This window comes from Saimiri boliviensis, chromosome 10 (genome assembly GCF_048565385.1).
Source record: "Saimiri boliviensis isolate mSaiBol1 chromosome 10, mSaiBol1.pri, whole genome shotgun sequence".
In the NCBI taxonomy this organism is placed as follows: domain Eukaryota; kingdom Metazoa; phylum Chordata; class Mammalia; order Primates; family Cebidae; genus Saimiri; species Saimiri boliviensis.
Window position 1 is genome coordinate 119500314 of NC_133458.1, and position 23935 is coordinate 119524248.

General features: G+C 46.8%; 1 protein-coding gene across 2 annotated transcripts in view; it reads right to left on the bottom strand.

The window, feature by feature from the left end:
* EEPD1 (endonuclease/exonuclease/phosphatase family domain containing 1) overlaps positions 1-23935 on the bottom strand; it is a 141122-nt gene that overhangs the window by 14717 nt on the left and 102470 nt on the right. The window contains exons 4-5 of one of the 2 annotated variants that reach the window (XM_010341306.2): positions 4126-4236; positions 152-286 (exon numbers count right to left, since the gene is read on the bottom strand). In XM_010341306.2, coding sequence (XP_010339608.1) covers positions 152-286; positions 4126-4236 — 246 coding nt within the window. The remainder of the gene's footprint in view (positions 1-151; positions 287-4125; positions 4237-23935) is intronic. The other variant, XM_074379820.1, reaches the window with a different exon arrangement.

A 23935-nucleotide genomic window follows, 5' to 3' on the forward strand; every position in this document is an offset into this window, starting at 1 on the left:
CCCAGGAGAGATGAAAATCTCCAACCATGACGGACTGAAATCAAGGTAAAAAGATGAGGCTTCTCTTGCTCATGGTTTTAGAAAATGAGACCTTTTCTTTCCTTTTTAGAAAGAAGTGGATTCCACGTCACAAACAGTGTGGAGCGGGTACCTTGAACCGCGCGAGGTATGGGGTGGGGCCCGCTGGCTTCCCGTGCCCATTGCTGGGCGAGCTCTCCTGTGAGCCCGCGTCTCTCAGCTCCACGCTGGCGGCTGCGTCCCACAGGAATCCCGCATACCCGGCTCCCTGCAGCGGAGAGGGAGACAGAGGTTTGGTGCCAGAGCCCTGGTGCTGCCTGGCGAAAGGAGGCAGAGAGACCAGAGAGACTGAGTGGCAGCAGTCCCTGCTCTGGTTCAAGCTGCTTCTAAACCAAAAGCACACCACGAAAGCCACAGCCACTCTCCCTTGCCGTTCCCCAGCCCAAATAATTTCACATATTGCCAGTTTCAGAGCTTTCCATACAGCCAGGGTGGCCTGGGCTCTTCTGTCTTTGCGGGGAGGTGGGTGAAGCCTAGGCTAGGCGCAGAGTTATCTTCGGAATCATCGCATCCATGAGGTAGCGATTCATACTCCCATTTCCTAAATGAGGCCACGAGGCTCAAAGAGGTTAAGTGGCGTTCCTGAAATCCCCCAGCTGATCACAATGCTGAGACTAAAACATGACTCCAAGGGATGGTTTTTGTTTACTGATAAGCTGCAGCTTACAATAAATGGTGCTGGCACCTAGTAAGAGCCCACTCAGTGTTTGCTGGCTGAGTGGAGGTCACAGCTGACAGTCCTAATGGCTTGGGGCTGCTTGAGGGCCCTCCGAAGGTGGATGGGGCCACAGCTGAGGTGTGAAGCTTGGGTCAGAAGCGCCAGGGCTGGCAGCGGGGCAGGGTCCTAGTGCCTAGCGTTAACCTCTGCTGCTCTGAATGTGCCTGCTTTGCGCTGCTGCTGCTGCCGCCGCGGGGGGCTTGTGAAAGAACACAGGCTTCTCCTTCCCACCCCACCCCAGCCTCTGCTGGTTTTGAGAGTGCTTCCTCTGCACCTGCTGTCTGGGAGCCATCTGCATGTCATTGGAGGGGCCAGCAGTGCTCGTCACCCCTCTTCCTCATTGCAAAAGCAGGGGAAGTGACTCTGCACAACCACCCTCCTGAGCAGCCACCACAAAGTCCCCAGGGTCAGCTCAGGTCTAAGCCACACACCTGCCAGGCTCAAACCCTTGTCTGAATGTGCGTGTTTTTAGGAGGAGGGAGGGAGGAAATAAATGTATGCTGTGCAATTCTATATTTGAAATTATCTAGCCAGGTGTGGTGGTTCACACCTGTAATCCCGGCACTTTGGGAGGCTGAGGCAGGGGGATCACAAGGTCAGGAGTTTGAGACCAGTCTGGCCAACATGGTGAAAGCATGACTCTACTAAAAATATAAAAATTAGCCAGGCGTGGTGGGGGGCACCTGTAGTCCCAGCTACTTGGGAGGCTGAGGCAGGAGAATCACGTGAACTCAGGAGGCAGAGGTTGCAGTGAGCCGAGATCACACTACTGCACTCCAGCCTGGGCAACAGAGCAAGACTCCATCTCAAATAAATAAATAAATAAATAAATAAATAAATAAATATCTCCTTGCCCACCCACTGGAGAGCATGCTGGTTTGAGAACGAGAAGACCCAGGCCTCAGTCCCACCTGAGTCACTTAGCTATGGGACCCTGGGGGAGCCACTCAGGTTTTCTAAGCCTCAGCTTCCTCTGGTGTGAGGGAGATAAGTATGACTGTCCTGCTGGCTCTGGAGGGTTATTGCTCCCTCTGCCGTTTCCTAAGCCATGGTGCCAGAGTAACTGAACCTAAAGCATCACTCAAGTCATCTTCTGCCCAAAAGCCTTCTGGGGCTCCTGGAAGGCCCTGGAGGGGGAGCCCCTGCAGTGGGGCCTGTTCCTTCCTCTGCCTCCCACACCTGCTCAGAACTTTCTTCCCCGCCCCCCCCACACTTCCCTTCTTGCTGGTGCTGCTCCTTCCACCGCTGGTTTCTCACCCCCTCCTGGGAGCGTTTCCCAATGCCTCTGACTTAGGCGCTCCCCTCTCCTCCAGAACAGCAGCTGGAGGAGCAGGGTTTCCAGCCAGAGACAGCAAACTGGGCTCAGGTCCAAGCGCCGCCTCACATTGCAAAAGGGTGGTTTGTGGGCAAATTTCATCTTATTAGGTCTCCATCCTCACAGCTGTAAACCACCCCTCTGGCTATCGTGTGAGTCCTAGGGAGCTGGGGAGAAGATGCCTGGGCAGAATTTCAGGCACCGGAGAAATGGTCCCAGCGGTTACCACTTTGTTATGTTTGTCTAGGGACAGAGATTGAACATTTTCAACCTGCAGATATATTCGGTTTGATTCACATAGTGTTTAAAAATTTTTTTTGGACTATCTGTTCATCTTTAAAATTCAGGAAATTTCCCATTAAAATGAAACTAGGAGGTTTGGCCACACTGGGCCCACCGTACTGCATGGTAACAACCGGGTGGACATGGACCCAGCTGCAGCCAGAGCCAGGCATGAGCTCTCTCAGTCCACCACAGGTGGCCAGCCTGCCACTCACGCCCATCCTGCCTGGCCCTGGCCTGTGCTGGGTTAATGACACACTCTAACGCACAGTATCTTTTAAAATCCTATAGCCACCCTATAGGTGAGCTAAGGAAGGGTTATCGCTCCCATTTTACAGATGGAGGAATTGAGGCCGAGAGGTTTTGTTGGATGGAACCCTGGTCTCCCTGCAACCTCATGTTGTTTTCCAGTGGCCTCGATACCCTGACCTGGAGCGGGGTTATCTGTCTTGCCCTCCAAAGGGCTGTGTGCTCCCTGTGGGAGGGGCTAGGTCAGGCCCCCGCTGGGATCCCCACTGTGTCTTGCAAAGAGTGAAAATGTGCAGGCCTGGACAGCTGGGGCTGTTTTTCTCCCCATTGTGTATCTGGAATGAAACATAATGCCTGCTACATAGCCAACTTCATTAATGATTTGTTGAATGAATGAATATAGCGCTGAATGGACTACAAAAGGCTCACAAAGCTCAGACACCTACATACATGTAAAGTGAGATTAGAAAAGGAAGGTAGCATTGTTCTTACTGTTTCTCTGTGGACTGGAAGGGAGCATGGCGGCCTAGACAAATTTGAATTCAGCTTTATCTCCAGCCTTCTCTGAATGCGTGCTGACTCACTGTCAGCGGCAGGAGCCATTACACTCCCAAACAGAAAACCCAGAGGCATAAGATTTACATGCACCTTTTTAAGTAGCAGCCAAAAAGAGAGTAAGGGCTTACTGTCAAAAAATGGCCACTTTTAATCCAGCATACGTTTATGACTTAAGAGCCCAAATTACAAACATTAATCGTATAAGTATAAATCACGTGTTTGTAAGCATGTCAAGTATACAAGGGATTAAAAAATCTGCATTTATAGGAAAATTATGTAATAATACATTTTCAACTCCGGTTATTATCAGGAGTCTGTTTAAAAATCTAAAACTCCACTGATGTTAAGCATGGCAAGGTGAATAAATCTGGTCTTGAATAATAATATGAGGGGAAATGTGTATTTACAGAGATTTATCCTTACCTGCCTATAGAGGTGATACTGATGAAAGAAAATTCAAAACCAAAATCTCCTGAACATTTCAATAGAACATTTCTATGTTGAAATTATGTGCATAATTTCCACCACTAGAAGCAAATACTTCATGTGTGAACTAAGGTGAATCTGAAGTTTTCAGTCAATGAGTAATGAGCTCAGCACAAACTTGGCAGAGGACAGCACTGTGGCGAAGGGATCAGAAGGACAAAGGACAGAAACACCCGCTGTTGCCTTGGCCCTGGACAGGATTTCTCTCCTCCCAACACCCTAAGCTCTCATTTCCGTCTGGGCAGGAGTCCGTTCCCGACCTAAACATGAAACAAGAACCAGGGCATTTGGAAACCAATGTCAAGGATTTGAAATGGGCAGAAATACAAAACTGCAGCAAGGATACTGACAAAGGAAATTTTTAAATGCCCTTAATTAGAGAGGAAAAGTATGTTTAAATTAAATGAAGAGAAAGGCCAGGTTTTGCAGATGAGGGTACCTTCTGGAGCTGACTCGAGGGCTTCTCGGCAACCACGGCTTTCCAGCATCCCCGGGGCCCCTTCCACTTGCGGATGTTGGGTAGGGTCGGCTGGTTTAGCTCCATGCAGAACTGCGAAGACAGAGCACAGGTCAGCAAGCGTGGGTTCGGGCCTAAGGCAGTCCCGGCTGGCAGCCTGAGAAGCCAGGCACTGCATGATTCTGAATCATCAGCCTTATTCAGAGGCTGCTGAGCTACGGTCCCTGTTTTTTCAAACACCAGGGTTTGCAAGACCCAGACGACTAAACAAGCACCACACATTAAAAAGAAAACTGCCTGTGTGTGAAACACCAAATTATCACCTGGGGACTCTCAGTTCACAGAAATGGATTCTCTCTGTAGCACTCTTGCCCAAACAATTAAAAAAAAAAAAAAGTCATCAGACTCCTTTTCATCCTTGTAAAAGCAGCAGACTGAAGGTCCCAGGAGGACCTGGATCAGTGTCAAATCCAAAGAAGAAAAAAGATGGATACACGGTGCCTTTCTTTTTCCGGGCTCAGCTTAGTGGGGCAAAAAATGACCTCCAGCTTCAACTTGAACCCCCATAGTGCTTTCCTCCCGCTGCGGACGGCTGCTACACCCATGTACGTGCACGCAGCATGCACTTCTTTTGCTAATGCGTGTTCTACCAATGTGGCTGTGAAGTGACTGTCACCGAGGCAAAATAAAATTGCACACAGTTGGATAAGGAGTGGAAGAACTATCCACTTCGAAGTATGGAGACCAGCTCCTCTAACTCATGTCTCAAACACAACCCCTTCTCTTGGGGACGTGCCCCCTTGTCCTTCACAAGCCTTGGGGCACTCCACTCGTTCGTCTCTCTACCCACCCCTATGAGTGACAGCCTCTTGGCTTCCTTCCCAGCACATCACCACTACATTCCCTTAAGATCTCTCACTCAGCCCCACTGATGCAGCTTGTATCTCTATCCAGAAGACCCCAGCATCCGTACCTGTTGCAGATTGCTCTCCGGAGTTTTTAACTGGACTTCCCAGTGTCTCCTTAACATCTCCACCTGGAAGTCTCCTTAGCCCTTCACACCAGCAGGTCCCAAAGGGAACATGTTGTTTCCTCCCCCACGCAGTGCCCATCTCGGTCCAAGGCACTTCCATGCTTGAACTCCCTCGCCTCCCGCCAGCGCATTGATTCCACTGTGGCAGGTGTCTGCGGTGCCTCCTTTCTGTTCTCCAGCCCACCTGCTGGAGCCTGTTTCAGAGTCCCATCTTCTCTTAAAGGTGGGGGGTGTGGCCCTGGCATAGCTTCTAAGAAGTCTGTCACTGGACCACCCTATAGCTCTTCACTAAATTACTGTCATGGCCATGCTGATGCACACCTCTGTGGTTCTCAAAGTGTGGTCCAGGGATCAGTAGCCACAGCATCACCTGAGAACTTGCTAGAAATTACCTGGCTCCATCCTAGACCTACTGGATCAGCAGCTCTGAGGTGGGCCCGGTGATCGGTGCCTGAACAAGCCTGCTAGAAGATTCTGATGCACATTTGGGTTTAAGAGCCACTGCGGCCACCCAGGTCCTCCGTGAGCTTCTGCCCCAGATCCTGGCAGTGTGTGAGCAGCCCCCACTCTCCCAATGCCTCTGCTGCAGAAAGCCGCTCTCATGCCCTCTGGGCAGCCCACATCCAAAGGTTGGGAGAGCCCAGGGTCTAAACGTCTGGTCTTCACCCTCACGTTACTTTGTAAGAGGAAAGATGAGGCACCAGCAAGTACTTAGCCAGTCATTTCTACAGGGACAAGCGCTATGGAGTAGATGAAACCAGGGAAGGGGAGGGAGAGTGCTGGGAGGTCTGCTTTAGAAATGGGCTATTCTAGGAGTGATGCTGTATTTACAGTTAGTCATGTAAGCATCTGTCTTTCTCTAGTGGTGGACTCCACAGGCAGGGACTGTACCCGAGTCTCCTTTATAAATCCCTACCTGGCACAGAGCACAGCACCCAGTGATGCTCTCAAGCATCTGCTGGCGAATCAGAAAACTCAAGGCAAGACCGCAGTCTTCAAATCTGTGCATGACAAGCAAAGTGGGGAAGGTCAGGGTCGGTGGTGGAGAATTTCTCCTTAGGCTATTATCCAAGTAATTGCCTCAATTGTAACCTGACTCTTTGCATACAGCTATGTTCTATGCTGCTGAGTTTGTCTGGAAAGCATTCTCTCTGGAATTTGGTCATCAGTGACTTTTATGAGTTCTACTTTCAACACTGCTCAGAGAAGAGTAGCTGTGGACAGAGTCACTGTTGAAAGGGTGAAGGAGTGGGGAAGGTGGAGAGGGTGGGGTTTCACCCTGGATAAGTCCCCGTGGCCAGATGCTCCTGGCTGGAAGCCATCCTCGGATGGGAAATAAAACACTTTGGAAGATGCAGCCGGAATTTATCAACTGTAACTTTAGGGATCCTGCGAGGAAATGTACTTTGCAAAGGGTCCCATTTCCTGCAGGCGAATCATTTTCTTGCCGAGTGATCATTAGTGCTGCATCCAAGAATCATTACACACGGAGCAGCTCTCCAGTGCCCGGCTGGTGCTTCACTGTTCTCCATGCAGGGGGTCCCAAACCTGGCTGCTCATCAGAATCTCCTGGGATGCAGATGTACCCAGGAAAGCTCTATTTTTAAGAAGCCCCCACACCCACCCCGCCAGGGGATCAGCCAACCAGGTAGATCAGAGAGGCCCAGCCTAGGGTGTGGGGGACACACCATGGTGCTGTGACTCACTGTCTGCAGGCAGCGGTACCACCAGGATCATTCTCCTTTTCCAGAAATCTAATCTCTCCTAACCCCCAGGAGGATCTTCCTTCAGATACCCGAGGACAGGTGCATCTCCCATTCACACCCAAACTCCACCCCCGCTTAGAAAAACCCTTCCTGGTAACACCACTTTGATGGGAGGGGTTGGGAGTGTGGAGAGGTGGCCCAGGCTGACAGCACTGGTTTCCATGGCCACGGCTCTCACAGGTGGTCTTTGGAGCTGGTCACAGTGTGAGCACCAGTGTCACCTGGGAACCTGTTCAAAATGCAAATTCCCAGGCTCTACTCCTGACCTACTTAAGACTCTCAGGAGTGGGGCCTAGAAGTCTGCATTTTAACAGAATCCCTAGATAACTGACATGTTCAAGTTGATTTCATGGATGAAGAAAAGACATTCTCATATTTCTTTGCTATTAATATTTAAAAACCTTTCACCCACAGGCAAGCTCCAGAAGCCCTAAGGGAGCAGAATCCCTGACCCCTAAGAGCCATCTTTATTCTGTACACCTGAAGCCTCAACCTTAATAACCTCTCTCAGCCCGCAGAGCCAATCACCCCTCGCTCTGCCCTCTTCTTCAGTATTTATGTTACTGGGGATCATTAATAACTTGAGAGACCAGGGAGATGAGTGTTTACAAGCATTCTGTGTCCTATTTTTTATAATCAGAGTTAAGGAAGGGGTAAGCATTTTCTTCTATTTTTAGGACTCAAAAAAGAATTGTTAACTTAGCTATCTCCACTAACTGTTCACAGAAAACCTAAGACAGTAAGCACTTTTCAGACCCTTGTTACTCAAAGTGTGGTCCGTGGACGAGCAACATTAACCTCACCTGGGAGCCTGCCAGAGATGCAACCTCTCAGGCCCACCCTAGACCTGCTGCACCAGAATCTGCATCATTTTCTCAAGGCCCCAGCTGAGCTCTGAGCTTCTCAAGCTGGAGAATCCTGCTTTAGAGCCTTCCTGTTGACCCGTACCAAGGCAGATGCCATTGTATGCACCGTCTTTATTATTCCCAGCACAGCTCACACGAGGCAACTGCTACCAGTTATTCATGAGCACAGTGCTGCACAGAAAGGTTAAGCCCAAGTTCGAGTTCAAACTCAAAGTTACACAGTTAGCAGTAGGGGCTGGTTCCTGCTGCTGTACCTCCTGGCCTCAACAGGTGGAAGAGGGGAGGCAGGACAGATTCAAAAGGGTTGGGGCTGGCCCCCCTCTACTGAATCTTTGGCTCCCTTCTCCCCAAAATTTCAAAGGAAAACAAAAGCATCCTCTGAGTGTTCTCAGTCTGAACTCCACCTTCCATTGTTTTATTTAGAGCAGCTGGTTCTCACGTTTTTTGCTTTGCCCACAAAATGGAGAAATAATTCTCTCATGTAAAAGCAGCTCACCAGGGCAGAAAGGTCACAATGGAAGAGGGAAGGTTTGTGTTCATCGCAAAGTGTCCCAGACCCGTCTGGTCTCCAAAGCCCAGCTGCTGCCACCCCACCCTCTCAGGTTTCTGAACCCCCAGTGGCTAACTCATCACCTATCCCCATCTGGTTGTTTTTAAAACCCTGGATTAGTGGACCCCATCCCTGATTGATTGAGTCTGCTTCTTTGAGATTCTGGCCAAGGTTTGTACTTCTAAGTTTCCCCAAAGCAATTCTAAACTACAGTTTGAGAAGCTCAGGCAAAGCTAGATAATTGCTGATTTAGCACTCGGCTTTCCTAGTTTTAATGCCCGTGGCCTGGGAAGACAGCTTATATTATTTTAAACAAACAAAAAATTTCCGCTCTCCTTGGACCATGTATCTCAAAAGCCTCTGACTTGTGGCTGTTAACAGATAACCCTGTGAGATCATGTATGAGGGCAATACACTGAGCCTGCAACACTAGGGCACACAGTAGGCATGCAACGGGCATTTGTTGAATGGATCAATCAGTGGAACCTCTCCTAGGGATCCCACCTTCTCTCTCCCAGAATCAGTTATAAGAACTACCAGTGGGCTTGATTTGTTTCTCCAGCATCAGACCAAATGGGGTAAAATCATCACTGTTTAACACCCATCCCATAACTAACTGGTTAGAAGGGAGAACCCTTGCTCACCACCTCACCCTTGGACTCAGCCACAAGCGGCCTCAAAGCCAGACATTTGTTTTTAAAATTTCAAATTTTAAAGTGAAAGCCAGTTTATTAAGAAAGTAAAGGAATACAGAATGGCTACTCCAAAGGCAGAGCAGTGGCACTGGGCTGCTTGACGGAGTATACTTAAAGTTACTTCTGGATTAGATGCTAAACAGGGGGTGGATTATTCATAAGTTTTCCAGGAGAAAGGTGGGAATTCCTGGAACTGAGGGTTCCTCCTCTTTTTAGACTATAAGGGTAACTTCCTGATGTTGCCATGGGATTTGTAAACTGGAGCTGATGGGAGTGTCTTTTAGCTTGCTCTTGCATTGTAATTAGTGTATAATGACCAGTGAAGATGAAAAAAGGTCACTGTCATTGCCATCTTGGTTTTGGTGGGTTTTGGTCAGCTGTGCGGTGAAGCACCCTGTTTTATCAGCAAGGTCTTTATGGCCTGTACCTTGTGCCGACCTCCTATCTCACCCTGTGACTTAATGCCTAACCTCCTGGGAATGCAGCTCCGTAGGTCTCAGCCTCACTTTACCCAGCCCGTATTCAAGATGGAGTCTCTCTGGTTCAAACACCTCTGAGAGGTGGATATTTAAACTCCAATCTATGAGATGTACAAGGTACTGGCATTTAGAAATGCCAAGTCCTGGCTGGGCGCGGTGGCTCAAGCCTGTAATCCCAGCACTTTGGGAGGCCGAGGTGGGTGGATCACGAGGTCGAGAGATCAAGACCATCCTGGTGAACATAGTGAAACCCCGTCTCTACTAAAAATACAAAAAGTTAGCTGGGCATGGTGGCGCGTGCCTGTAATCCCAGCTACTCAGGAGGCTGAGGCAGGAGAATTGCCTGAACCCAGGAGGCGGAGGTTGCGGTGAGCCGAGATCGCGCCATTGCACTCCAGCCTGGGTAACAAGAGCGAAACTCTATCTCAAAAAAACAAAACAAACAAACAAACAAAAAAGAAATGCCAAGTCCTAAAAGCAAAGACCACTTTGGCCACAACCTTGGGCTGTGCTTCATCTTGCATCAGCCCCGGGTCAGCTGACAGTGCGGTGACAAAGGGTTCTAAGGCTTGAAAGCAACCAATTTGTTACTTGTGGACCTGTGGGCTTTTTTTCCCTCCTACTTTGGCTCCTCCCTCTTTCTGAAAAGAGTATTTCATAATTCATCTGGTGCTGACTAGGAAATAAAAATAATAAAGGTGAGCCAGGTGTCGGTGGCTCATGCCTGTAATCCCAGCACTTTGGGAGGCTGACAGGGGCGGATTACGAGGTGAGGAGTTCAAGACCAGCCTGACCAATATGGTGAAACCTCGTCTCTACTAAAAATACAAAAATTAGCTGGGTATAGTGGTGCATGCCTGTAATCCTGGCTACTCAGGAGGCTGAGGCAGGAGAATTGCTTTAACTCAGGAGACAGAGGTTGCAGTGAGGCAAGATTGCACCACTGCACTCCAGCCTGGGCGACAGAGTGGGACTCTGTTCCAAAATAATAATAATAGTAAAGGTGTTCCGACTCCACTCAGTGGTCTGTCCAGCCATCATTAAGCTCAGAGGTCCTTTAGTCTTTCCCTTCCAGTGAAATTAAGATGCAACCTGTGAGCAATTTAATAAAGATGTGTTGCTAATGGTGACCACAGAGTTAGCTGGTGGCAGAATATCAACAGTACTGGTAGGCATTTTAAAGTAAACTGTGAATGGCCATCCCCATCCTGCTTCCTGGATGGGTGGGGAGGGCATGTTTTCATTTTGAACCCTCTAGGTCAAATTTCCAGATGAAGCCGCTGCACCGAGGTGGGTGTTTCACTTGCTTTCCTGACTCTGGACGTGACTTCCCTTTGACAATGAGTTTTGCACATGGCAACAATTTCCTCTGTGTTCTCAGCAGCAGCACGGAAAACGCCATCTCTTTTGGTGGATGAAGATGTATAGGTGAGTTCTCCTTAAAAAGATAAATCCTTACCATAAAAGAAAATAGCCCTTGTCTTAGGCCATGCAAGGCCAGGAGACTGAACTTCATTTGAATACAATAGGACACAGGGCAAATGACAGAGGCAACATTTTTAGAAATGTGTACGGTAAGCAAGGGTGCCCGTGTGCCAGGAGCTTGAGCACGGGGATGTTAATAATGGCTAGTAGAAGCCACTGCACCTGAGGGTGTCTGTGGGCGACCACACGGGGGCTGAAACCGCAGAGTGGGTAGGGTCATTACAAAATGTCAATGGACGGACCGCGTTAGGAAAAATAGCTAATGCATGCTGGGCTGAATAGCTAGGTGATGGGCTGATAGGTGCAGCAAACCACCATGGCTGTTTGTTTCATTACCTATGAAACAAACCCGTACATCCTGCACATATAGCCCGGAACTGAAAATAAAAACTGAAAAAAAAAGTGAATTTACGAGAAAAGTGAAAATGCAAAAGCCAAATAATCTCCAAGTGTAAACGAAATATTAACCATGTTTGGCCTTTTAAATATAACAAAGAAGTCTACTACAAAGTTTTTCTCAGATATTTAAAATATCAAGATGTTGATATTTTGAAAGGCCATATGGCCTACAGGGCAGAAATCTACTTTCTCTGCTGAGGTCTACTGAATGCCAAGTGACTTCATGCTTCTTAGTGGCCGTACAGGCCAGGCTGAAGGCCCTGGCTCTCCTCTGGGTGAAACAGGAGCTCGCACACTGGATGTAACATGGTCATAAAGCAAGAGCAAGGTGTATGTCAACCTTCTTTCTCCCTCAATCTGTATGAAAGAAAACGTTTCTCATTGGCTCACGCCTTTGAAAGAGAAGAGCTGGGTTCCCGCAGAGCCAAGAGGAGGTGTAGCGACCTTTGCTCCAGTGCAAACGCAGGTATGCATCCCAGAGGGGGCAGGCCCAGGGTAGAGCAGGGAGCAATGTGTCTTGGGGCTCCAGGGCCACTGGGAACCCTCACACCACACTGCCACAGCACTGCCTCTAGGATTCATTCCTAGAGGCCCAGGAGCTCATGGAGAGAGAAGAGGCAGGCCATTCCCTGGGCCACTTAGAGGCTCAGTGAGCAACGATCCTTTTCCAATAATGAAAGAACCAACCGCGCTTGCTTCTTCGTAGGTTTGTCGGTTTCCTCAGAGGGCCACATTGACGGGTGGAAGAGGAGCGCAGAGGAGCTCTGGGACCCTGCACACATCACTCAATTTTCTGCCTCAGTCTCCCCATCTGTTAAGTAAAGGGATGGGAGGAGATGACCCCAGCCCAGGGTACCTCTAGTTTTAAAAATGCTTGATTTTAGAACTCTGGGAGGAACAGGCAGGAGGGAGGGGCTAGCCTACGACTGAGAGAGGAAATATGAGTCTCATAAACATGAAAACCGCTTTCTCCCTCCCTCTCTGTGATAATTGCCCTATGAGCTCCATCTAAATACCCCTTGCTAAACTGCCTGGAATAAGAGCTCACTTTTAAGCTCTTATTTACTTAGGTAGTAATCCCAAGAGGTTAATTTGGGTAAATCCAACAATGGCAAGAAGACGCAAGTGGCCAGGAAGCAACAACAAGGTTAGCTCCTGAGTCCTGTTTAAAAAAGAAAAGAAAAAGAAAAAAAGAAAAAGCCAGGGGGAGGGATGGGGAGAAAAAGGAAACGAACATTTACTAAGTACCAAAGATATGGCAGGCAGTAGTCACAGCCAACACTCAGTCCTCACGACAACCCTGGGGCTTTGGGAATAACAGTCCCATTTGACACACGACGAAACCAGGACTCAGAAAGGTAACATGGTAACACTTACTGCCACTCAGAAAACAGAAACCAATCGACCCGTGAGGGTGTGTGTGTGTGCGCGCCCGCACCACATGCATTCCAACTTTTCAGTTCCCTGGAGCTGCACAGCCACCACCCTGCTGAGGTCAGTTTCGTCACTGATGCCTTGGGTCACATAGGCCCTGATGACCCAGATTTCACAGAATGTTCAGCCTATCAGTCAACTTTCTCGCAAGAGGGGCCGGGGCTGGTAAGCCATGCCTGCTCCATGCCACACGCCTAGCATTCAGAGCTTCGTAAGGAAGCCCTGCTCTAAATGCTCAGGCCCCACCCTTCCTTGTCAAGAGGAGCCATGGGCTTCCTGCTTCTGTGTCACAATGCGCCATTTGTAGGGTGGTTCTTCCCCATTCTTCTTCCATGGGGGCCAGGAAGGCATGCTGGATGACGGTGCATCCTTGTTTAAACGTTCTTATCATGCAGAGGAAGGTAGAAAGCAAACAAGGAGGCATTTCCTCAGCTCCTGCCATCAGCTAATTATTAGCTGTTTTTACAGAACCAAGGGAAGTGGCACTCACATGCGGTGCCGCCACCAGCCAGTGCTGGCTCTGTTAGCCTCTCCATTGCCCCAAAGATACCAACCACATGATTCCTGAACAAGATGGTTACAAATAAGCGAAGGGAGCCCCAAAACAAAACAACAGAAAAACCTTTCCAAGGGCAATTATGAAATTGAGAACAAGAGGCAGTGGAGACTGAAGTGAAGTTGGGAGCAGGGAGGAGCTGCCTGGGGCACAAGCACACTCCTTAGGGACTCTGCACTTCCACGCCGATGCCACTGTCATCACTGTCACCTTCACTCATCTCTGCCCTTTAGGAATGTTCCAAAGGTTCTTTACTTCTCCAAAGGTCTTCGGATGCTAAGACTGTTAATCCTAGACAGGAATTAAGACTTCCATAGTAATTTCATGGGCTTTATCTTCTTTCTCTTTAAATTAATGGCAGTGCGCAGTGGTTCATGCCTGTAATCCTAGCTCTTTGGGAGGCCAAGGTGGGTGAATCACTTGAGGTCAGGTGTTTAAAGCCAGTCTGGCCAACATGATAAAACCCTGTCTCTACTAAAAATACAAAATATTAGAGAGGTATTGTGGTAGGTGCCTGTAATCCCAGCCATTTGGGAGGCTGAGACGGGAGAATCACTTGAACCTGGGAGGTGGAGGTGGAAATTTTAAATTAGAACACAGATGGGATCTCACTGTGGGAATCACTGAGATGGGATTTCCCAGGCTGGTTTTGAACTCCTGGGTTCAGGTGATCCTTCCACATAGGCCTCCTGAAGTACTGGGATTCCAGGTGTGAGCCACCGTGCCCAGCCTGCTTTGTTTTAATCGAGCTGCCTGTGATAACCAGATGGCAGCACAGGGACCTGGGGAATAAATGACCAAAGACATTCACCCTCTAAAATGTATGATCAGAAAGAACATGACTCTTTAATTTTTTAGAGACAGGGTCTTCCTATGTTGCCCAGTTTAGACTCCAACTCCTGGGCTTAAGCCATCCTACCTCGGCCTCCTAAGTAGCTGGGACCAGGTGCAAGCGGCTACACCTGGCTTGACTCTTTCCTTTTTAAATCTCTGACTGACACAAGACATGAGTCTTAATAAATAGCTTAGTTTTTTTTGATCTGAAGACAAATAGTCCTCACCTTAATTTTTTTTCCCCCTAGCTTTGTTTATAATAAAATGGTTCCTTAGAGAATTTGTCTTGACATCAACCTGTATTTGTTACAACATTCAGGAGCACGTGAAGCCCTAAATAAGCTGAGCAGTTTGGTCTGTGTGTGTTTAAAATGGCCATGGGAGTGGCAACCCAGAACTTGGTGGCAATGTCTTCACTCCAGTGCTCTAAGCAAACCCATGGAGACTCCAGCAGGAAACACCACCACCATCACTCGGATTTCTCTTGTATGAGGAGTTCTTTCACATCCTGAATGCTTAAGTCCACTCATTATTTAACAGTAGGGTTAAGAACACTGACTCTAGAGAAAGGCTGCCTGGATTCAAACTTTGGATCTACCACTTGCCAATCTGGGCAATGACTCATGTATTCTGTGCCTCAGTTTCACCATCTGTAACAAGGGGCAAAGAATCATTCCTGCCTCACGTGTTTGCCATTTCTAAAGCAGGTGGCACAGGCCTGGCACTCAGCAAGTCTGTGTCTATGCCCTCCTGGTTGTTGGGCACACTGGGCTGCTCCCTCAGGCCTAGACCACAAAGAGATAGATCCCCCTTCAACATTCCACACCTGGCAGCATAATTTCTGAAATATACCAGTGGAGGAAGGAGGCAAGAGTCATGGTTGGGGCCAGGTGCCAGCACTGCATGCTGGGAGGTAGATCCCCCCAAAATAAAGCATTGCCAGCATGGATGGACGGGAAGCTGTGGTTGGTAATATTCACTCATGATGAGAATTGACTCATCTGATCATTCATCACTAACTTCACAAGCACCAAACAGGTGGCCAACCTGGGCTAGGTTCTTACCTTAGTCAGTTCAGAGCTGCTGTAACAAATACCATAGACTGGGTGGCTCAAACAACAAATATTTATTTCTCACAATTCTGGAGGCAGGAAGTCCAAGACTAAGGTTCCAGCGATTCTATTCCTGGTGAGGGCTCACCTCCCAGTCTGCAGATGGTGACCTTCTTCCTGTGTCCTCACATGGCAGAGAGTAGATCATTGATCTCATGTCTCTTCTCATAAGGGCACTCGTCTCATTGATAAGGGCTGCACCCTCATGACCTAATTACCTCCCAAGGACTCTACCTCCAAACACCATCACATTGGGGATTAGGACTTGAACATAGGAAGCTGGTAGTGGGCAGGGGATACAAACATCCAGTCCATGGCAATTCTGGAGCTATTACGGGGAGCAAAACAGACATGGTCCTTTGCCCAACCTGAGCTTACAGTCTTACAAATAATCACCTGAATGTAAAACTGCAGCTGGGGCCCGGGCTGCAGAGGACTGCTTCCAGGAGCTTGTGTGTATCCAGGATGCTGTTGGTGTTGACTCAGTTTGGGAAAGCGTCTCCAAAGAAGTGATACTTGAGCCCAGACGTCAAGGATAAGAGGAGTTAATCAGGCCGAGAGGAGGGGAAAGCATTCTAGGCAGCACAGACAGCATGTGCAAAGGGCCTGTGGTGGGACAGAACATGGAGAGTTTGTAGGACAGAGAGGCCAGTGCGGCTGCAGCATAGATAGGGAGGGGGCAGGGTGGGGAAATGAGCTTGCAGAGGCTGACCATGCTGGGCTTCCCCACAGCCTGAACGAATTTTGTTTCTTATCCCTTGAGCAATCCTAGGGTCACTGCAGGGTGTGAACAGGGGACTTGAATTTTGAAAAGTCCATGGAGCCGGGCGCGGTGGCTCAAGCCTGTAATCCCAGCACTTTGGGAGGCTGAGGCGGGCGGATCACGAGGTCAAGAGATCGAGACCATCCTGGTCAACATGGTGAAACCCCGTCTCTACTAAAAATACAAAAAAAAAATTAGCTGGGCATCGTGGCGCATGCCTGTAATCCCAGCTACTCAGGAGGCTGAGGCAGGAGAATTGCCTGAACCCGGGAGGCGGAGATTGCGGTGAGCCGAGATCGCGCCATTGCACTCCAGCCTGGGTAACAAGAGCGAAACGCTGTCTCAAAAAATAAAAATAAAAAAAAAATAAAATAAAAATAAAAAAAGAAAAAAGAAAAGTCCATGGGTCTATGATACAGAGTACAGGTTGCAGAAGGGCCAGGGTGGTCACAAAAATGCCAGCTGAGTACTGCGATAAGAGAGGTGGGGAGCTTGACCAGGGGGACAGCAGTGGACAGGCTCCAGAGATAGATAGGAGTTAATGTGGTTGGTCCAAAAGAAGAGAGAACAGTATTCAAACAAATCCTTTACGTGAATGTTCACAGGAACACTGTTCCCAGTAGCCCAAAGATGAAAACAACCCAAACATTCACCAGATGAATGAATAAACAAAATGTGGTACATTAATGCAATATTATTCAGTCATAAAAAAGCAATGAAGTATTGATACACAGATGAACCTTGAAAACATTCTATTAAGTGAAAAAAGCTAAGACAGAAAAGGCTACATATTGTAGGATTCCATTTGTATAAGACAGCCATAGCAGGTAAATCCCACTTTGGACAGAATCCAGATTGGTAGCTTCCAGGGGCCGGGGCGAGAGGGAATGGAGAGTGACTATTTAATAGGTTTCAGGTTTCCTTTTTGGATGATAAAAATATCTTGGAACTAGGTAGAGATGATGGTTATATAAGATGTGACGATCCTAAATGCTGCTGAATTGTTTAATATCGTCGATCATTAATTTTATATTATGTGAATGATACCTCAATAATTTAAAAAGTGACTGGGGTGATGGGCTAGATGTTGAGGGTGATACAGAGGAACCACTCCTTCAATCAACAAACACTGAGGAATTCACAGGCAGCAGGTGCTGCCCTGGGCCGTCGCTGCGGTGGAGCGCCGGGTCAGGGCAGAGACAGAAGGTCAGTGCTCCACCCTGGGGAGGCTGCCTCTAGACTGGAAGGATTCAGACGTCTCTCCACATAAGATTACTGAGCACCTAGGAGCGGGGGTGCACAGCCCAGTAATTCCTGGAATACTGGCTCTTTGAAGTATAAAAAAAGACAGTTTTAGGGCAAATTAAATAAGTACTTCTTTCCAAATTAGGCACTAAACTTGTGAGTAATTATTGAAATGAATTATTCTAAGTGGAAGCAGGTCTGAAAATAGCACTGATTTTTGGAGGATTTTGTGGCTATTTCTGGAGAGTCTAGGAAAGTTACAGGCAGAGAGAGGCAAACCCCAGGTAAGAGTGAAACACTGGGATGGCCACTCCATGGTTTGAACTGGCCTTTCCTTCCATAGGTTCTAAGGTTTACGTGCCTGAGATGCATGCCGGTGAGGAAGGCTGAGAAGGCAGAGTTTCACTTGGCACTCCCTACTGAAATGCTGAACCCCAAGTTCGGCAGGAAATGTCAGCCATGCCTGTTACAACATTTAGCTTGTAAGCAAAAAGGGATCTGCCCCAGGTTTGCAAGGTGATGATAACTTGTTTCCTTAAACAAACCATGTTGATTTAGCCAGCCATTGATCTCCCTTTCTGGAGTTTTCTTCCTCTTTGATGTTTTCAAGTTTACAGGCTCAAAGAATGGGTAAGACAGACACAGGAGAGAGACAGTCTCCAAACCCAAGAAACCACCCAACAATAAAACTGAATCCTAGGGGCAGGTTTATCCCTGGGGTGTCAAAAGTCAGATATGCCAACAGAAAGGGCAGGGGTGGGAAAAAGGAAGACGGAAGAGAGCCAACATGAGGGGAAATGACTAATAATTATTTAGGTCCTCAAATCCAAAGAAAATGACTTGTGAATAGGACCAAGCTGGCAGTTGATAATAACTCCCCATCCCTACTCTTTCACATGAACACCCACTTAGTTTTTAAACCCCAGGGATACATTCTTTCAGTCTGTAAACACTGAAGACTGCTAGTACCCTCTCAGGCAGGCTCTAGACTGCCAGCTTCCCAGAACTTCACATGCATATTTCTGTGAAGAACCCAGAGCTTTTCAGGAATTGTCACATTAAACAGAATTAGGACTTATGGACCCTCAGGGAAATCGTTCTGGTTGCCATTTTTCTTATGCAATGCCAGCCTTCAGCTATTCTAAATGGTGTTTATGCAGCCGGCTCTCCTCTGCAATGGCAATAATCATAAAAATAAAGGCTTCAAAGCCCTGGGTGAAAGTCCTACTGATTCATGACTTACTTTATTTTGATTTGCATATGTCAAATCCTAGTCTTTAAAGCCTGCATGTTTCCTAGTTTATTTCAAGGCAAACCACACAGATTTGATTTTTTTTTTTTCAGTGTGGGGAGCAAGAATTACAGGTGGCAGTTTATGAAATACCATTCTCACTTCCTGAGAGAATGTCCTGAGAGTCACTGGTTCTCAGTTTTCTTTTGTGCTAAAGCCAAATCCTCACGCTACCTTTTAGCTGAGCTCCTGTCCCATTAAATTTTTGGCCAGAAGCGCTTAAAAATAGACACACTGTTTGGTGCTAGTTCCACAGGCTTTTCTGGCTCCCCCCAACCTACTGGGAGTGGGTGGGCCAAAAGCAAGCTGGACACAGAGTGACAGAGACGGGTTACAAAAATCAAATTAGATGCCAGGCAAGGGCCATATCATGGATGCCATGGTGGTGTCCTGCAGGCCAGGAAGAGACACTTCACATTCATAACTTGGAACCACAGCAGTTGCATTTCCTAGAATGCTCGCCATGTGCCAATGTTGCAGGCCCTTTATGCATGTAAAGGCATATGACATGTGCACGTGCCACGCGCGTGCCATGATGTGGTCCATGTGATGGCTCTGCGTGGGTGGGAGCCATCATCATCCTTGCTTGACAGAGGAGGAATGCAGGGCTGAAGGGGTTACATAACAGGCTGAAGATTACCCAGGGGATAAATGACTGGGCCAGGACTCAAATCCATGTCTATTGTCCTGACCCCACTGCGGGATTCCCCCCAAGCAATTTCTAAGGAGGGAGTAATAGGATCAAGCTTGTGTTTTCAAAGGGTTACTCTGGTAACAATATAAACGAGGAAGTGAAACAAAATGAAACTAGAGAGACTAAACTGTAATTCTGTATGTTTTAGTTTTTCTTCTTACTTTAAAATTTTCTAGAATTTTCACTTTTCTGGCCATAGTATGAATACCAATTAACTGGTGTGAGCTTTATCCATGTAAAAGTCTCTTCCTCTCCCACAAACGTATAAATTTTTCATAAATAAAAGCTGATTGAGTGAGTTTCCAAATAAATTAAGCACTGAAACCATCAAAAACATCCCTGCCACATCCTGAAATGAAGCATAAAAGTACTTGTTACTTCCTCCCCTCTGACTGTATCCTTGCAAAGCAAATGTCCAACAAGAATGTGTGGGTCAAGAGAAATAAAATAAACAATCGCTACTTAGCGATTTATTCTCCAACTAGGAGATTAAGGCAGGTGGATCGAGGGAGGGAACACAGAACTTAGCTGCTAGAGGTAAGCTACAATACAAAACTGTGGTCTCATGAATTATAACCACGGGAGAAAGGCCCTGATGCTCTCCCGACCCCAGAATGTGACATCTTCTTTTCCAGGTTTACCCCTTCAAATTGGACATGCTGGGGATCTTGTTTTAATCCTGGACACTTCTGACCCCTGAAAATCCCCAGTGCTATACACATTGGGAAGATGTTCTGCTCTATGACTCAACAGTGCTTCCACGGAGCCTTAGATAGATCGCTTGACTGCCTCCTTGTGTAGGAAGTCACTGACAGGTAAACCAAGAGAGCAGGTAATTTCAGAGTCACTTCTATGTGAGGTGCTGCTTTATTTTCTTTGGCTGTCTTCTTCAAACCTAATTAATTCTGCTTTTTTTTTTTTTTTTTTTTTTCCCTTCCTTGAGCCAGGGTGTCTCTCTGTCACCAAGGCTGGAGTGCAGTGGTATAATCACAGCCCACTGCAGCCTCAACCTTCTGGGCTCAAGCAATACTCCCACCTCAGCCTACTAAGTAGCTGGGACTATAGGCCTGCACCACGATGCCTGGCCAATTTTTGTATATTTTGTAGAGATGGAATTTCACCATGTTGCCCAGGCTGGACTTGAATTCCTGGGCTCAAGCAATCCTCCTACCTCAGCCTCCCAAGTAGCTGGGACCACAGGCATGCACCACCATGAACAGCTAATGTTTTTTATTATTTTATTTCTTGTAGAGACAGAATCTCCTATTATTAGAGCAGGTAGCTAGTCAGACATGAGCAGAACAGGAAAGGGCCCTCCCCTACCCCATACACCAGGACTGTCAGGCGACCATCAAGTGATGGTCAGGCAGTTGTAAAACTGTCTCTCTAAAATAGTAATTGGTCACAGTCGGCCCCAGGAAAAGGCAGTCTCCCCACAGATAAACCCCTGGAGTTGGTGATCGGCAGCTTATCCATAAGATCCCAGGAATTCAGTGAGTAGGCTCAAACATGTGTACTTAGAGGCAAAATGGCAGAGTCTAACTGGTATATGACCTTCCTCCAGGAACACTCGACTGGTAAGGCACATGTACAGCTTCACTAAACACAGTGTACATGCTCCCCTCCCAAGTGCTGGCAGACCACTGAGCACGATGACAGCCCACTCCAAGAGAAGAATCAGGGGAGATGAGACACAGCCTCTTGAAAACATGCCAACATATGAAATCCCAAGACAAAGGTCAAACCACGTACTTGAATCTCTCAAGCCACCCACTTGGCCCTCTTCCAAGTGTACTTTACTTCCTTTTGTTCCTGCTCTAAAAGTTTTTAAGAAACATTCACTCTTGCTGTAAAACCTGCCATGGTCTCTCACTCTGCCTGATGACCCTCAGACAAGGCAAAAAGACTCTCTGAGAAGGCAAAAAATAAGGTTGCTGTAGATCCTGTGGATTCACCGTTACTAACACTGCATTGCCCCGGCTGGTCTCGAACTCCTGGGGTCAAGCAATCCTCCATGCTTCAGCCCCCCAAGATGCTGGAGTTATGGATGTGAGCCACTATGCCAGGCTAATACTACATGTAAAAATGAGTCTGTATTTCATGGACAAGAGTTGAGGGGGGCAGGTCTTAGGGCATGGGCAAGAACAGGGCAGCAGCAGAGTTGGTGGGGGTGGGGAGAGGAACCAAGTCCAAAATCTAGAAGAGAGTCTTGGATAATGCTCCTAAGGGATGTCAGTGAACACTTTTGAATTTCTACAAGGATGGAGCAAAATTTCTGAAACAAGGTTGGATGCATTCCCCAAAATTTGAAATCTTATGCAGGCCTAAATTCGTCATTTCAAGGCCTCCTGAAGGTTAATACAAATATTTTATCAGTTGTAGGAATTACTCATTCCAAATGCATTGATAGCAATGTGACAGAACTCTCCACTGAATTATTTTCTGACAAAGCAAGCTTTAATGGCCTGCTCAATCAGGATAATTTTACCTGCTGAGACCATCAAGCATGAATGTGTTTAACAACTTAGCAAAAGCAGTTTCACCTGCCTGCCCTTTTGCTGCTCTTAAAATTACTGACTAGCCCTAACTTCGCTGAACACAAAGTCATAATCTCCAGAAACGAATGAATGAATCATTCATGAAAAGTCTCAGAAACCTCTGAAAAAGTGAATTGAAAGTTCTCTCAGCACCAAGTCATTGTTAGCATTTCCTGATGAGAGGTATTTGAGGGTGGGCTGAAAACAGCAGGAAATTCCGTGTAACTCCTGTCATCATGGCTGTGTGAGAGTTTGTGTGAGGTGGTGGCTATGTGCAACAATTTTGAAGGGATAGCAGTGAGTTGGGCACATTTTCTTTCTGCTAAGAAGTAAAACAGAGTTAACAGACTAACAAGGCAGGAGGGAAAGTGCTTAGGATATACCCAAGGGCAAGCAGAAGCCCTTGCATTAGTGGAAATATCCCAGAGTGGGTCTTCCTCCACCCAATAAATGGACTGGAACAGCAACTTTCAAACATTCTGGACCATGATTCATAGCAACAAATCAATCTTTATATGGCAACCTGGTATATTCTATTTTTCTGCCTGCCAACAGTCATCCGTCCACCCACCCATTCGTCCACGCACACATTCACACATACATCTATACATACACAGTCATCTCCTGGTATTCATAGAGGACTGGTTCTAGGACCTCCCTCAAATACCAAAATCCACAGATGCTCAAGTCCCTGATACAAAATGGCATAGTATTTGCATATAATCCATACATACCTTCCTATAGATGAAGACTTATAATACTGAATACAATGTCTATGCTATGTAAATAGATGTTATACTCTATTACTTGGGCAATAATGACAAGAAAAAAGTGTACAAGTTCAGTAGAGATGCAATTTTTTTGGTTTTGAATATTTTTCAATCCACGGTTGGTTGAATCTACAGATGTGGAGGGTGGATTATACTGAAACAAAGACTGGGTGAAATTTACTAAAATGATTTTATGATCTATTATTTGAGAATGAAACTCAGGTCTTTCTCACTACGAAGTCCTTGATCTTTCTAGAATATCATAAGGCTTTCTCCATTGCCTTTTATCTTTGCCAAAACCATCTGAAATGTTTTGTTGGACTTTTTCCAAATAATGCCTTAGACGTCTCCTCAAGCAAAGGAAACTCTCACCAAATCCAGTCCAGCTCTGGGACACTAAAGAAGTATGAGTTGCTCTTCAGAAACCCAATAAGTGAAAAACCACACTCAGTAAATATGGTGGCCTTCAGCCCCAGCAATATATCTAGCTTTCAAAAATCACGTGTTGCTAGAAAGATTAACTGCTGAATTTTCATTTGAAACAAAGGAAGCCAGAGGCAGTAAGACGGCATGTTCAAAGCGCTGAAAGAGAAAAATAATCAACCAATCTTACATCCAGGAAAACTGTCTTTCAAAAATGAAGATGAAATACAGTCCCAAACAAAAACTGAGAGAATTTGTTGCTAACAGACATGCCTGACAAGAAACCCAAAAGAAAGATTTTTAGGTTGAAAGCAAGTGACCCCAGACCAAGTGGAATCTTTATGACAAAATAAACAGCATCAGTAAAGGTAATTATAAAAGACACACTTGCATATTTCTCCTCCATTTTCTTAACTGATTTAAAAAGCACTTGTGTACAACAATAGGTATACGACTGTACTGCTGGGCCTATAACATGAAATGTAATATAGGTCAAAACAATGACAAAGGACCTACATGGGATTAGAGATGTATTGGAGTAGGGAAGTCTACTAAATGGTAACTGGAATTCACAGTAACAAATGAAAACTGGAAATGGTAAACAAAATGGTTAATATAGCTAACTGTAAATATACACTACTCTACTTTTGTATCTTGTCTACTTTAAAAGACATAAAAATATGTAAGATAATAGGTTGGGCATGGTGGCTCATGCCTGTAATCCCAACACTCCAAGAGGCCAAGGTGGGAGGATTACTTGAGTCTAGGAGTTTAAGACCAGCCTGGGCAACATAGAGAAACGCTGTCTCTACTAAAAATAAAAAAAAAATTGTTATAGCTGGGCATGGTGGTATGTGCCT